At 42.8% G+C, this 17,060-nt stretch overlaps 1 protein-coding gene across 5 annotated transcripts in view; it reads left to right on the forward strand.

The window, feature by feature from the left end:
- LOC132393532 (neural cell adhesion molecule 2-like) overlaps positions 1–17,060 on the forward strand; it is a 1,581,614-nt gene that overhangs the window by 1,272,987 nt on the left and 291,567 nt on the right. For all 5 annotated transcript variants that reach the window (XR_009511912.1, XM_059968913.1, XM_059968912.1 and 2 more), the window contains exon 6: positions 14,380–14,497. Coding sequence is in view for 4 of the 5 variants with exons in the window: in XM_059968913.1 (XP_059824896.1) it covers positions 14,380–14,497 (118 nt within the window). In the remaining variant the exon portion in view is untranslated. The remainder of the gene's footprint in view (positions 1–14,379; positions 14,498–17,060) is intronic.

The following is a 17,060-nucleotide window of genomic DNA, read 5'->3' on the forward strand; positions in this document are numbered from 1 at the left end:
ACAATTGACATGAAGTCACAATTCTTATTCACATCATTTATCATCTGAGGATATAAAACAGATTAACAATTCCTCTCCAGGTATAACATGCTAATTGTCTTCTTGCTCAGACTTTAGAATCAGGGTCCAGTTTAATATCACTGGCATATGTCGTGAAATTTGTTGTCTTGTGGCAGCAGAACATTGCAATACACAACAATAAAAAACTGTAGATTACTGTATGTACTTATTAAATTAAATAAGTAGTGCAAAGTAAGAGGAAAAAATACTAGGGTAGTGTTCGTGGGTTCATTGCCCGTTCAGAAATCTGGGGGTGGATGGCAATAAGTGGTTTCTGAAATGTTAAGTGTGTGTCTTCAGGCTCCTGTACCACCTCCTTGATGGTAGCAATGAGAAGAGGGCATGTCCTGGGAGATGGGGGTTCTTGACGAAGGATGCTACCTTTTTTAAGGTTCACCTTTTGAAAGTGTTATGGATGCTGGGGAGGCTAGAGCCCAAGAAGCAGCTGGCTGAGTACAACTTTACGCTGCATTTTCCTGTCCTGTACAGAGCCACCCCCACATTGATGCAACCAGTTAGCATGCTCTCCACAGTACATCTGTAGATACTTACGAGTGTCTTTGATGACGTCCAAAGTCTTGTTTAACCTCTAATGAAATACAGCCACTGTTGGGCCTTCTTTGTATTTGCATCAATATGTTGGACTCAGGTTAGATCTTCAGAGATGTTGACACCCAGAAACTTAACTGCTTGCCCTTTCCACTGCTGATCCCTCGATGTTGACTGGTGTGTGTTCCCTCAACTTCCCCTTCCTGAAGGCCACAATCAGTTCCTTGGTCATACTGACGTTGAGTGCAAGACCAACGAATCTGGTGATCTACCTCATTCCTGTACGAACCCTCATCACCATCTGAAACTCTACCAGAAATATTTGAGTTAATTGAGAGATGGTGTCTGAGCCGTGTGGAGAGAGTGGAGCAGTGGGCTAAGCACACACTCTTAAGGTGCACCTGGTCTCCGTGGTATTCCCCTGGAAGGTCACCCCCCACAACAGTTCCAAAACAGTATACTCATTATTGAGGGGAATGCCTCAATAAACCTATTTATCTTCCCATATGTTCTCCTCACATTCACCCAGCTTCCCGCTTCCTGTAACTTATGGGTGACTACTTCCCTAAAACTCTGATTGATCATCTCCTCACTCTCCTGTACAAGCCGAATGTCATCCAGATGCTGCTCCAGATCCCTAACAAGGTCTTGAAGGAGCTGCAGCCAGATACACTTCACACAGATATAGTTCCCTGGGAGACTCTGGGACTTCAGAGTCCCGAAACTCCAACATCTAGCACGAAGAACACACAATGGCCATTTAAGCTACACTATATATCCCTGACACACTTAGTAAAAAAGGAAACTTAACAGAAACTTACCAAGACAACTTACCCAGAGCCAACGCCTTTAGCGAGCTAAAGCCTCCTTTAAGCCAAAGTCTGACACACCCACTCTCACCACTGGCCCACACCCAACAATGACCGCCCAGCGGGTCCCTTCTGAACTTTTATTTACTTCCATCTGCTCTGCTCTCATTGCTGATTGGGCCACCAGAATGATACCGAACACCCATGAAACCCTCTTTTTAAATGAGCGCCACCAACCTGGGAGAAATCTCCTCATTGTGCAATACTCCCACCTGAATCATTATCGATTGCTTCTCAATATCCCTGTTACTATTGCAAAGCATGTTTTTGGAAAGAACCAAGATTGATACATCTCCAAAACTAGATGAGATGTACCCCCAGGCTACTGTGGGAGGCAAGGGAGGAGATTGCTGAGCCTCTGCCAATGATCTTTACATCATCAATGGGGACAGGAGAGGTTCTGGAGGATTGGAGGGTTGCAAATGTTGTTCTATTATTCAAGAAAGTGAGTAGAGATAGCCCAGGAAATTATAGACCAGTGAGTCTTAATTCAGTGGTTGGTAAGTTGATGGAAAAGATCCTCAGAGGCAAGATATATGAACATTTGGAGAGGCATAATATGATTAGGAATAGTCAGCATGCCTTTGGGAAAGGCAGGTCGTGCCTTATGATCCTGATTGAATTTTTTGAGGGTGTGACTAAACACATTGATAATAGTAGAGCAGTAGATGTAGTGTATATGGATTTCAACAAGGCATTTGACAAGGTACCCCATGCAAGGCTTATTGAGAAAGTAAGGAGGCATGGGATCCAAGGGGACATTGCTTTGTGAATCCAGAACTGGTTTGCCCACAGCAGGTAAAGAGTGGTTGTAGACAGGTCATATTCTGCATGGAGGCCGGTGACCAATGGAGTGCCTCAGGGATCTGTTCTGGGACCCCTTCTCTTCATGATTTCTATAAATGCCCTGGATGAGGAAGTGGAAGGATGGGTTAGTAAATTTGCTGATGACACAAAGGTTGGGGATGTTGTGGATAATGTGAAGGGCTGGCAGAGGTTACAGTGGGACACAGATAGGATGCAAAACTGGGCTGAGAAGTAGCAGATGGAGTTCAACCTAGATAAGTGTGAAGTGTTTCATTTTGGTAGGTCAAATATGATGATAGAATATATTATAAATGGTAAGACTCTTGGCAGTGTGGAGGATCAGAGGGATCTTGGGCTCTGAGTACTTAGGACACTCAAGGCTGCTGTGCAGGTTGACTCTGTGTTTAAGAAAGCATATGGTGTATTGGCCTTCACCAACCATGGCACTGAGTTCAAGAGCTAAGAGGTAATGTTGCAGCTATATAGGACTCTGCTCAGACCGCATGGAGTATTGTGCTCAGTTCTGGTCGCCTCACTCCAGGAAGGATGTGGAAACCATAGAAAGGGTGCAGAGGAGAATTACAAGGATGTTGCCTGGATTGGGAAGTGTGCCTTATGAGAATAGTTTGTGTGAACTTGGCCTTTTTTCCTGGAGTGATGGAGGATGAGAGGTGACCTGATAGAGGTGTATAAGATGATGAGAGGTATTGATCATGTGGATAGTCAGAGGCTTTTTCCCAGGGCTGAAATGGCTGCCACAAGAGGGCAGAGTTTTAAGGTGCTTGGAAGTAGCTACAGGGAGGTAGGTTTATTACACAGAGTGGTGAGTGCGTGGAATGGCCTGCTGGCGATGGTGGTGGAGGCGGATATGATAGGGTATTTTAAAAGACTCCTAGACAGGTGTATGGAGCTGAGAAAAGTAGAGGGCTATGGGTAACCCTAGGTAATTTCTCAGGTAAGGACATGTTCTACACAGCTTTGTGGGCTGAAGAGCCTGTACTGTGCTGCAGGTTTTCTATGTTTCCAGTCTTGAAGAAGGGTCACGGTCTGAAGTGCCAGCTGTTTATTCTTTTCCATCATGCTGCCTGACCTGCTGATTTCCTCCACCATTGTGTCTGTATTGCTCAGGAATGACATCATCTGCAGCATCACTTGTGTTTATGCATTACCTCATTGTGCTTCTCCCACGCAACAACTTGCCTCTGATGTAATTTCTTTGCTTTTCACTGAGGCAGGATATTTAAACCAGTTACTGCCTGTCAAGTCAGTCACTGGGCTTGGGTTACTCCGGTTAAAGAGCAAACTGTTTTTCCCAAAGTCAGCAGCGGGTTATCAGTGGTGTCTGTGTTGTGTTCACTTTCAGATGGTCTAATCCAACTTTCTATAAGCAAGAACCAGACTTCACAAAATATATCACAAAATGGTGGATGTAGACCATTACAGCCAGTACAGTCCCTTCGGCCCATGGTGTTGTGCTGACCTTTTACCATCAGCGCTGCCCTCCAGTGTTCAATCGGTGGAATGACAGGCTGGATTGCAGTTCCCAGAACTGTAGAACTGATCTGCAGGACATATTACTCATGGTCTTGGGATATATACCTGTGTATTTTTTTTGCGTGACTTTCTTTTTGCTCGCTATTTTGAACAAGGTTTTTGCACCTTGGCCCCAGAAGAAAGCAGTTTCGTTGGGCTGTATTCATATATAGTTGAATGGGAAATTTGATTTGATTTGATTTCACGCACCCACCGGTCTATGTAAAAAAAACAAATACCCCTGACATCGCCTGCCTGTATTTTCCTCCAATTCTCTTTAAATTACACCATTTTGTGGTATAATTGTCATACTAGCCATTTCTGCCCTGTGCAAAAGGCGCTGCTGTCCACTTAATGAATGTCTTGTGCGCTTCAATCATGTCAACTCCTGTCCACCTTCACCCCAAAGAGGATAGCCCAGACTTGCTCACCTATCCTCACGATACATGCTTTCTAGTCCAGGCAGCATCCTGGTAAATCTCTTCTGCACCTTTTCTAAAGCATTCCCATAATGAGGTGACCATAATTGAATTCAATATTTCAACTATGGACTAACCTAATTATCTCTTTGGTGCTGATTATTTGTAATAACTTGTAATAATTTTTATGTCTTGCACTGTACTGTTGCCACAAAATATCAAATTTCACAATATACACTCAATGGCTACTTTAGTAGATACAGGGCATGCCTAATGACTGTATGCCTGTAGTCAGTTGCTGCTGTAGCCCATCCACTTCAATGTCCAATATGTTCTGTGCTCAGAGATGCTCTTTCGCACACCACTGTTGGAATACATGGTTATTTGAGTTACTGTTGCCTTCCTGTCAGCTTGAACAAGTCTGGCCATTCTCCTCTGACCTCTGTTATTAACAAGACAGTTTAACCCACAGAACTACCAGTTATTGGATGTTTATAGTTTCTCACACCACTCTCTGTAAATTCTGAATGTTGTGTGTGTAATTCCAAGGAGATAAGCAGTTTCTGAGATAATCAAACCACTCCATCTAGCGCCAACTAACCAGATAATTTGTTTCAGTAATATCTTTGATATAGTGCCCTGGGGTCTGTTACTGTAAGACTATAACACATAGCAGCAGAATGAGGCCATTGAGTTGTTTCCATTATTCAATCATGGCTGATCCATTTTCCCCCTCAATTCTATTCTTTTGCCCTTTACCTGTAGCCTTTGACACCATTATTAATCAAGAAGCGGTGAACCGCTGCTTGCCTCCTTGTTGAGTCTCCAAAAGACCATAAGATATAGGAGCAGAATTAGGCCATTTGGCCCATTGAGTCTGCTCCGGCATTTCATCATGGCTGATCCATTTCCCCCTCAGCCTCAATCTCCTGCTTTCTCCCTGTATCTCTTCATGCCCTGACTAGTCAAGAATCTTTCAACCTTTGCCTTAAATATACCCAATAACTTGACCACCACAATTGCCTGTAGCTACAAATTCCAAAGTAGCTACGAGGTTTCAGTGAGAGCCCCCCTCGTTGTTCTGAATTCCAGTGAGTACAAGCCCAGAGATATTAAACACTCCTCATAAGATAAGCCTTTTAACCCCAGATTCATATGCGCCCTCCCAAATCTTCTCTGAGCCCTCTCCTTTGTCGACACATCCTTTCTTAGATTTAGGGCCCAAGTGAGGCGCTACCAGCGCTGTGCTCCCTGGGTCTTGCACTGAAACAGTTGTGTACATTCTTGCGCTTAGGTCTCTGGAGTAGGAATTAAATCATTGGGACTGAGTTGAATCACATCTGACACACAGTCAGAATTCTTATTCTCACCCTGTGGGGATATAAATTGGTTTAGCAATTCATCTCCCGATACAACATGCTAATTGGCTTCTTGCTCAGACTTTAAGTAGCTCTGGAACTGTATATGGGGGACTGAAAGCAATGGCTTGAATTTATATGTAATAACATTATGATATTGCAAAATACCTATTGCCTCTGAGGAGGTACTTTGGAACAGGTGCCATCGAGTCACAAAGGGAGGATGTCAATGTACCTTTGAGTTAGGCTGTGACGTCATAGGGTTTTGGATCAGTGACAGGTTTTTGGGGTTGTGTGAGTGCTGTTGTCAACCCTAGGCATACTGTATTTTGTTGGTCCTTTGATGCCCTGATACATTAAGAACCAATCCAACTCCACTTCAAATATACCAATGACCTGGCCTCCACAGCTTACCGTAGCAACGAATTCCACAGATTAATTAACTTCTTATCAAAGAAATTCCTCCTCACCTCAATTCTGAAGGGATATCCTTCTATTCTAAGACCATGCTCTCTGGTTCTAGATTCCCCCCCTATCGGGAACATCCTCTGTATGTGCACTCGATATAGGCCTTTGGATATTCAGTAGATTTCAATGAGATAATCCCCCTCATTGTTCTAAACTCCAATGAGTACAGGTCCAGAGCTTTCAAATGCTCCTATTACATTTTTGTCCTAGCGCTTGCATCAAGACTAGAGGAGACAGTCCAGAGGAGAGGCAGAAGCTGACTGGTGATAGGTGGAGCCAGGTGAGGAGTTGATGGGTAGATGGAGAAGGAGTGTAGTTGGGAGACAATGGTTGGTGGTTGATGGGTAGAGACAGATCTGTTTCTGCTCCAGGATACGGCAGTTGCAGTCTCTAGTCTCCAACAACAGGCTGGTCGTGTTAGCAATGTCTGCACCAAGCAAAGTAATCAAAATCAGATTGTTTAATGCCAATTTCTTTGAACGTTATCTGGGGTTATAAAGACAAGCTTTCAGAATTCCAAGCAGCAATGATTTGGGAAAGCCCTGTGAAATTAAGTTTAAATCTTGAGGTAAGTTTGTTGCAATTGTCATGTGTGGTAATCTTGCTGGGTAACTGGGGATGATAGGAATAGAACACACACAAAAAGTGCTAGAGGAGATTGGTAGGTCAGGCAGCATCTACGGAGAGGAATAAAGAATCAATGTTTCAGGCTGAGACACTTCCCCTTCTTTTCCAGTCCTGATTAAGGACCTCAGCCCTAAATGTTGACCATTCATTCCACTCCACATCTGCTACCTGGCCTACAGAGTTCCTCCACTATTTTGTGTGTGTTACTTTTCATCCATTGTTTTATCTTTCTTGCATATTTCAGTACAGAACCAAATGTGCTGTTCTGGATTTCCAGCATCTGCAGAATCTCTTGTGTTTGTGATAAGAGCAATCTTTGTACTCTCTGAATCCTTGAATTCATTTTTGAAAAGATTCCATTACGGTATGTACGGACTGGAACTCTGAAGGCAAGAGAAGCTCAGTGAGAGTGTGAATCTATCTGATGATTTTTCAGAGTGCTGTTGGAACTTATGGATTTGTTGTTCCAGTCCACGGAGTGGTTTCTCATATGACACAGTATTTAAAGGGGTGACAATTTAAAGCAGCAATTGCTGTTCACAACCAGTGTTACATTTAATACATGCCATCCCCCTTTCAAAAAAAAATCATATTTCTTATCTAACACATTTCTGAATTTCACAAGTTTAATTGGGTCTCAACGGTTTCCTTGATCTATGCCACAGTGTTGGTCTCACTTGGCTTCACTGGAGTATTAACCCTGTCTAATTTACCAGTTCTTGATGTCCCATTATGAATCTTCACTGAAATATCACACTTTGATACTCCCCCTGAACAAAGGTAGATCTACTTCAGAAGAAACATTGAGAAACATATAAATATAGAAAACCTACAGCACAATACAGGCCCTTCAGCCCCCAAACCTGTGCCAAACATGTACTTACTTTAGAAATTACCTCTGGTTACCCATAGCCCTCTATTTTTCTAAACTCCATGTACCTATCCAGGAGTTTCTTAAAAGACCCTATCATATCTGCGTCCACCACTCTCACTGGCAGCCCATTCCATGCACTCACTATTCTCTGCGTACAAAACTTAACCCCTGATATCTGCTCTGTACCCATTTCCAACCACCTTAAAACTGTACCCTCTCAAGTTAGCCATTTCAGCCCTGGAAAAAAGCCTCTGATTATCCACACGATCAATGCCTCTCATCATCTTATACACCTCTATCAGGTCACCTCTCATCCTTTGTCGCTTCAAGGAGAAAAGGCGGAGTTCACTCAACCTATTCTCATAAGGCATGCTCCCCAATCCAGGCAACATCTTTGTAAATCTCCTCTGCACCCTTTCTATGGTTTCCACATCCTTCCTGTAGTAAGGTGACCAGAACTGAGTGCAGTACTCCAAGTGGGGTCTGACCAGGGTCCTATATAGCTGTAACATTACCTCTTGGCTCTTGAACTGAAACCCACAGTTGATGAAGACCAATACACCGTATGCCTTATTAACCATAGAGTCAACCTGCACAGCAGCTTTGAGTGTCCTGTGTACTTGGACCCCAAGATCCCTCTGATCCTCCACACTGCCAAGAGTCTTACCATTAATACTATATTCTGCCATCATATTTGACATACAAAATGAACATCTGCCACTTCTCAGCCCAGTTTTGCATCCTATCAATGTCCCACTGTAAACTCTGACAGCCCTCCACACTATCCACAACACCCCCAAGGGGAAGAAATGTGACCTCAGTGACATTGACTGTGAAATGATTGTTGGTGCCAGACAGGGTGGTTTGAGTATCCCAGAAACTGCTGATCTTCTGGGATTTCTGGGATTATGGAGAACAATGTGAAATGCTAAGACAAATCCAGTGAGTGGGAGATGGGTGGTGAAAATGCCTTTTAATGAAGGGTCAAAGGAGAATGACTAGACTGGTTCAAGCTGACTGGAAGGCAATTGTAAATCCTGCTGCTCACAGGATTTTTTGCACCATTCTCTGTAAATTTTAGAGATCATTGTGGATGAAAGTCTTGGGAGATCAGCAGTTTCTGAGATGCTCAAACCACCCTGTCTGGCACCAACAATCACTCCATGGTCAAAGTCACATAGATCACATTTCTTCTCCATTCTGATGCTTTGTCTAAAGAACAACTGACCCCCTTGACCATTTTATGCATTGAGTTGCTGCTATATGATGAGCTGATTAGATATTTACAATAATGAGCAGGTGTATCTAATTAAGTGGCCACTGGGTATATCTTTCAATGTAACTTCAATGACTATATTCACCATCACTACTGGAACCCAACAAAGCATGAATAAGAGGTTTTTTTTTTCCTGTGGCTAAAACCTTCATTCCAATATTCATTTCTTTTAGTAGCTATTAGAGTCCAAGACAGTAATGCAGAAAGAAATTCATCCTATGTTTCATCTCTGTGTAGACTGCAAGTTGAAAAGTGTGCTTATTTATCCACTTAACAGCCTCAGTAAAGTCTACCACAACGTGTAAATCATTCTTCTGCATGTTAATTTAGCCTGAGTTTGAGAGAAATCTGAAAGTTTAATGGGACAGCTGTTGAATTAGTGAACCAACGGTCCAGAGACCTGAACTAATTTTGGAAATTGAGTTTAAATCCTGTTGCAGCTTATGTCATTGAGCCTGTAAAGAAAAAGTTTACGAGCCTCAGTTATAGCATGCAGAAAATTAAAGAACCCCTAAATAGGCCAACCATCTAGTTCAGGGTTGAAGGCCCGATATCTGCTAGTCCAGGGCCTCAAACTGGAGGTGGTCTGTTCCAGGATTGCAGGCCTGTTTGTGTGCGCATACACTGGGGGGTGGGGGGAGGGGGCCAGGGGAGAAAGGGGTTTTTTTCTGTTTTTGCTTTTTGTATGTTGGCTGTGAGTTGTTCTGCTGAAAATAGTGGCAAGCTCTGTTGGCATTGGATAGGGTGGCAACACTTACGGGCTGCCCCTGCCACATAAGCAGATTGTGTTGGTTACAAATGGCACATTTCACTGTACTTACTTATTTATTGTTATTATTTTGTTTTTTTCTTTTTGTATTTTCACAATTTGATATATTTTTTGTATATCAGCTGTTTGTCCATCTTTGTGTATAGTTTTTCATTGATTCTATCGTGTTTCTTTGTATTTACTGTCAATGCCCACAGGAAAATTAACCTATATGTAGTATACGGTGATGTATATGTGCTTTGATAATGTATTTACTTGGAACATTGAACTTTAAATAATTCTAATCTATCAAGCCATGGAGCAGGAGATATAGAAGTCTGTGGTCCCACACCACCAGGTCAGGTACAACTACTTCCCATCAACTATTCGGTTCTTGAACTGACTTGCACAACCTTAATCATTGCAGTTTAGCAAAACCTTGACAATTTAGGTGGGCTGTTCATGCTATTCTCTGACAATTGACTCATTACTTTTATCATCATCATAATTTGATATGACCACTTTGCACTTTGACTCCCCCCCACCTCACAGGATTGGGAAAAGTTGCAGGAAGTTGTCAACTCAGCCAGCTCCATCCTGAGCAGTAGCCTTCCCACCACAGCCTCCTCAGCAGCCAGGACGAATTCAAGGAGCAATGCCTCAAAAAGGAAGCATCCATTATGGTATATATAATTATCTGGATAGAGAGGGTCTGATTAGGAACAGTCAACATGGAATTGTGCATAGAAGATCATGCTTGAAAAATCTTGTTGAATTTTTTGAACTGGTTACTAGGAAAGCTGATGAGGGTAAAGCAGTGGATGTTGGTTATATGGACTTCATTAAGGCCTTTGATAAGGTTCCACACGGAAGGTTAGTTAGGAAGGTTCAATCATTAGGTATTAACATTGCAGTAGTAAAATGGATTCAACAGTGGCTGGATGGGAGATGTCAGAGAGTAGTGGTGGATAACTGTTTGTCAGGTTGGAGGCCGGTGACTAGTGGTGTGCCTCAGGGATCTGTAGTGGGCCCAATGTTGTTTGTCATATACATTAATGATCTGGATGATGGGGTGGTAAATTGGATTAGTAAGTATGCAGATGATACTAAAGCTACATCCACACTATGCCGGATAAATCCGTAACCGAAGCTTTTTCTCTTCGTTTTTATCCTCTGTCCACACTAAAACAGCGTTTTCGTCCCCCGAAACCAGAGCTTTTCAGAAACACTTTCCAGGGTGGGTATTTTTGAAAACAGTGCTCAGGCAGGTCAGTGTGGACAGGGTAACCGGAGACTTCTGAAAACACTGTCAGACGCAGCGCGCTATTTCATTGTTTTCTTGAATGTAACCTAACAATTTCAGAACAGACGGCATCAAGACTGAAGCCAGAAGAGTTAGAAATGTACTCACCAAATACATTGACACATAACTTACTGAATAAATAAGTATACTCACTTTGCACTGTTTTCTGTCCTTGCTCGTATGAAAGGGGTTTACCTATTTATGCAAGTACTTCTCTGACAATAGATGTGTAACATTGTATGGAAACACAAGATAACACTGATGCAGACATGTTTTATACATTTAACAAGGTGCTTTATTAATGCAACAGAGTTCGTCAGTTTTTCAATGTTCGTCGTCAGTCGGGTCGTACTGTTCATTCCAACTTACAAAGGGTGATTGATAAGTTCGTGGCCTAAGGGAGAAGGAGTTAATTTTAGAAAACCTTTATTTTTCAACATAGTCCCCGCCTAAGTTTAAACACTTAGTCCAGCGGTCGTGGAGCATACGGATCTTGGATCTCCAGAAAGTGTCCACAGATGGGTGATTGATAAGTTTGTGGCCTAAGGTACAAGGAGATGAGTTAGACAGCTCTCATTACATGCTCAACTCTTTGTGTGATTTTACAGGATGTTTGAATTTAATAATTCGTCTCCTTCTACCCTAGGCCACGAACTTACCAATCACCCCGATGAGTCATTAACTTCAAACTTTCTGCATAATCACTCAAAGAGTTGCACTGCATGTGCATGTAATGAGAGCTGTTTAACTCATTTCCTTTTACCTCAGGCCACAAACTTATCAAAGACCCCTGCTGTGGACACTTCCTGGAGGTCCAAGATCCGTATGCTGCACGACTGCTGGACTAAGTGTGTAAATGTAGGAGGGGACTATGTTGAAAAATAAATGTGCTAGGTTTTCTAAAACTGACTCCTTCAACCTTAGGCCACAAACTTATCAATCACCCCTCGCAGAATCAAGCAACATCCATGGAGGGAAAAGGTTGTAAGGGTTTAAGATACAGGAGCAGAATTCTGCCATTTGGCCCATTAAGTTTGGTACACCATTCAAAAATGGCTGACAGTGTTTTCTACCCCACTCTCTTACCTTCACCCTGTACCAATGGAGGAACAGTGGGATCTTGGGGTCCACGTCCACAGATCTGTCAAAGTAGCCACACAAGTTCATAGAAGGTGTATGGTGTGTTGACCTTCATTAGTCGGTGGGGGGTATTGAAGCATATGAAAATAAGCTCGACTTCGTTCTGGCCATTCAGCCCAATTAATCTTTTCTGCCCATGCAAATAGCTACGGGAGAGGATTTGAGTTCTTCAGCCTTTGCTCTCATTAAGGAGTGGAGCAGACCTGGAGGGCTCAGGAGTGGTCCTATTTTCTGCCTTTCTCTGTCCTTGCACTCCAGCAATCTATTAAAATGAGTCAATTAACCAGGGCTCCTGTAGGCTTCTACAAAATCCTCATTATTCATGTTACATGCATTTTGTTCACCAGTCTGCCTTCTCTGGTTATCTAAATTTCTTACATCAGCAGCAGCGCATATAAAATTGATATATGTTCCCCCTGGGTTCAAGCTATTTGCTATTCAAAGACTGATGAAATACATAATGTTTTCAGATGATTTTTCTTTAATTTTATAAGCAACCTACAACAGTTACCTTTCCAGCTCCAAATTGGTCAATTTTGACCACTTACAGAGAGTGCTCCCTATATTTCTATTGGCTTTGCATCCCTGATTGTAAGTAGAAATACGGACATCTTCAAGGACTGATGGGCCAAAAAGGCAGCGTCCATCATTAAGGACCCCCATCGCCCTGGTCATGCCCTGTTCTCATTGCTACCATCAGGAAGGAGCTATAGGAACCTGAAGGCACACACTCAATGAGACAGCAAATTCCACAGATTCACCACCCTCTGGCTGAAGAACCTCCTCTTCATCTCTGTTCTAAAGGGGATGTCCCTTTAATCTGAGGCTGTGCCCTTGGATTCTAGACTTTCCTACTAATTGAAGCATTCTCTCCACTTTTCAGGTCCAGAATCTGAGTTCTTCAGCATTATATTTAGCTTCAGTACCCATAATTCCCATGGTCACAGATCTACTCTCGCTCCTGGTTAAGCAACTCATCCATTTTAAAGCTCTCATCCCTGAAATTACTCCAAAGCTCCACCCTTCCCTGTCAGTGTGTCCTCCCCTCACTCCATGCATCCCTGCATCCCTCCAATCCTGGCCTCCTAAAGTTCAGAAGAATGAAGGGGAATCTCATTGAAACCTATCAAATATTGAAAGGCCTAGATAGATTGGACGTGGAGAGAATGTTTTGTATGTTGGGGGAATCTAAGGCAAGAGGACACAGCCTCAGAATAGAGAAATATGCATTTAGAACAGAGGTAAGAAGGAATTTATTAAGCCAGAGGGTGGTGAATCTGAGGCACTCATCACCACAGATGGCTGTGGAAGCCAAGTCATTGGGTTTAAAGTGGAAGTTAATAGTAAGGGCATCAAAGGTTACAGGGGAAAAGGCAGTGGGGTTGAGAGGGGTAATAAATCAGCCATGATGGAATGGTGGAGCAGACTCAGTGGGTTTAGTGGCCTAATTCCGCTGCTGTGTCTTATGTTCTTATGGATAGAATGCTTTATTGGGTGCAGTGATGAAAATTAGTAAGAGACAATAGGGACATGCTGAATTTGTTTAGCCTCCTGAGGAAGTAGAGAAATTGGTGACCTTTCTTACCCTTGACAGCAACATAGTTGGATCAGAATAGGCTATATATGATGTTCACACCATTTCCCCCACCCGCAAACTCCAAAAGTCTCTCTTAAACTCAAAAGTACCAGACTCAAAAGTACAGGACTACCATATGAGGAGCCATGAGCCTGTTCTGACTGTTTAGAAGAATGAGGTGGGAGGGGGTGGAGATCTCATTGAAGGCTACCAAATATTGAAAGGCCTAGATGGAGTGAATGTTTCCTATAGTGGGAGAGTCTAGGACAAAAGGGTGCACCCTCGGATGGCAAGGACATCCCTTTAGAATAGAGATTAGGAGGAATTTCTTTAGCCAAGGGATGATGAATCTTTGGAATGCATTGCCTCAGATGACCGTGGTGGCCAGGTCACTGGGTATATTTAAAAAGGAGGGTGATAGGTTCTTGATTAATAAGAGTGTCACAGGTTATGGGGAGAAGGCAGCAGAATGGAGTTGAGAGGGAAAATAGATCAGCCATAATGGAATGGTGGATCAGACTTGATGGACCAAAAGGCCTAATTCAGCTTATGTTTCTTATGGTCTCATAGAAACTGGAGCACCCGAGGGAAAATAACACTCAAAAGTAAAGGTGAAAATGGAACCCAGATCTCTAACATACCAGGCAACAGCACTACTTGCTGTTCTGGTCTGCTACTAAAATTCTTGTTCATCTAGTGACTGTTATTATAGTCTTCATATGTTCTTGTGCTCATGTGCTGTTTTCTCTCTTTTTCCTTCCATCTACAATAGTTCCTCCCACAATCCACGTTCCTGTACGGTCAGCAAATGCAACGGCAGATCGACAGGAATCGGTAACACTGATGTGTACCGCAACTGGATCTCCAGAACCCAACATTACCTGGTACAGGTAAGACCTGAGAATTGTAAGATTCTCCTACAGCTTGCAAGAATGGAAGGTTTATCTGGAAACTACCTAAAACAAAACCAGGACACTATTCAGAAAAGCTTTGAGGGAGTATTGATTTGCAATGAGTTGGACATCGAACCTAGGAAACAAGTTAGGAGGACGAAAAAGTTCAAAGTAAATTTATTATCAAAGTATTTTCACTCAGTGGCCACTTTATTAGGTACCACCTGAGGCCTTCTGCTGCAGTAGCTCAGCCATGTCAAAGTTTGACATGTTGTTCATTCAGAGATGCTCTTCTGCACACCAATGTTGTAATGTTTGGTTATGTGAGTTACTCTCACCTTTCTGTCAGCTTGAACCATTCTCCTCTGACCTCTCTCGTTAACAAGGTGTTTTCACCCACAGAACTGCCCCTCACTGGATTTTTTTTTTGCATTTCACACCATTCTCTGTAAACTCCAGAGACTGTTGTGTGTGAACATTTCAGATCAGCGATTTTCTGAGATACTCAAACCACCCTCTGTGGTGCCAACAACCATTCCATGGTCAAAGTCACTTAGATCCCATTTCTTCCTCATTCTAATGTTTGGACTGAACAACTGATCTTCTTGACCATGCTTTTATGCATTGAGGAGTTGCTGCTACATGGCTCTTTAGATATTTGCAATAACAAGCAGGTGTACAGCATAAAGTGGCCACAGAGTATATATATTTCCATATACTGCACTGAGATTAATTCTCTTGCACACTTACAGGAAAAAAAACACAAAAGAACTTTACAAAAAAGTACATAAACAAAGAGTGACAAACAACTAATGTGCAAATGAAGATGAACTGTTCAAATAAAATTAATACTGAGATCAAGAGTTGTAAAGAGTCCTTGAAAGTGAGTCCATAGGTTGTCTAATCAATCCAGAGCAGGAGCTTGATGGGTGGAGGGTAATAAACGCTCCTGAACCTAGTGTTGTAGGACCCAAGGCTTCTCTAGTTGTTGCCCAATGGTAGTCATGAGAAGAGGGCCTGGATGGAGAGCAGAGTCATGGAGAATCTCAAAATCTTTCATATTGGAGAAGGGGGTAGCTAGGAAAGAGTAGGTCCCCTTGGGGAATGAAAGGGAAATCTGTGTGATATGAGTGGGATCGAAATGAATATTTCTCATTAGTATTCATCATGGAGAAGAATGTGGAGGATGGGATTTTCTAGGAAAGGAGGTGCCGATAATCTGCAGCATTTATTTTTACTTATTGAGATACAGCTCAGACTAGGTCATTCTGGCCCTTCAAGCCACACCATCCAGCAATCTCCCAATTTAATCCTAGCCTAATTACATGACAATTTATAATGACCAGTTAACCTACCAACCGGTACGTCTTTGGACTTTGGAAGGAAACCGGAGCAGCTGGAGGAAAACTACATGGTCACAGGGAGAACATTCAAACTCTTTACAGGCAGCAGCGGAAATTGAACCCATGTCACTGGTACTGCAAAGCATACTAACCACTACTCTACTGTGCCGCCCCAGTGGCTGTGTCAGGAAGGATTCAGCTTTAAAGGTATCAGCCTACAGTGTGAATATGTCCCCAAGACCAGACAAGATCTATTCGAGGATGCTATGGGAAGCAAGGGAGGAGATTGCTGAGGTCTGGCTACTGTAACGCTTTACAGCGCCAGTAATCAGGGTTCGCTTCCAGACGCTGTCATAAAGAATTCTTCATTCTCCCTGTGCTCCCACTTCCTCCCAAACTGCACAGGCACGCAGGTTGGCAGGTTGTGGGCATACTATATTGGTGCCGGAAGCATGAAAACACTTGTGGTCTGTCCCCAGCACAACCATGTTGATCATTGACTCAAATTATGCATTTCACCGTCTGTTTCAATGTGCATGAGACAAATAAAGCTAACCTTTAAAGGAGATTTTTGCACCTTCATTAGCAATGGATGATGTACCAGAGGGCTGGAGAATAGTTCATTTAATTCCTTTATGCAAAAAAAGGTCAGTAGGAGTAAACCAAGAAACTACAGGTCAGTGAGGCTTACATCAGTAGTGGGGAAATCCGCTGCATAAATTTATGTTCCCTCTGGATTTTGCCTCCACCATAACTGATTGGGACATTTTTCATTGCAGAACAGGAGACTGTGTGCACAACCTTACAAAGCAGGGGTTCCCAACCTTTTTTTATGCTATGGCCCTACCATTAACTAAGGGGTCTGTAGACTCCTGGTTGGAAACCCCTGTTAACGAGGTATATAAAATCATGAGGGCGATTACTAAGTTGAATGTGCACAGGCTGTTTCCTGGGAATGGGGAATCGAGAGTTAGAGAGCGTAGGTTTAAAATGAGAGTAGAGAGATTTAATAGGGACCTGAGGAACAACCTCTTCACCCAGAGGCTGGTCAATGTATAGAATGAGCTGTCAGAGGAAGTGGTTGAAGCGGGTACATTAACAACGTTTAAAAGGTACTTGGAAAGGAAAGATTTAGTGCAGAATTTTTCAACCCGGAGTCCACGGACTCCTAGTTTAATGGTAGGGATCCATGGATCCATGGCATACAACCCCTGATT

Source organism: Hypanus sabinus, chromosome 4, assembly GCF_030144855.1.
Source record: "Hypanus sabinus isolate sHypSab1 chromosome 4, sHypSab1.hap1, whole genome shotgun sequence".
Classification (NCBI taxonomy): Eukaryota; Metazoa; Chordata; class Chondrichthyes; order Myliobatiformes; family Dasyatidae; genus Hypanus; species Hypanus sabinus.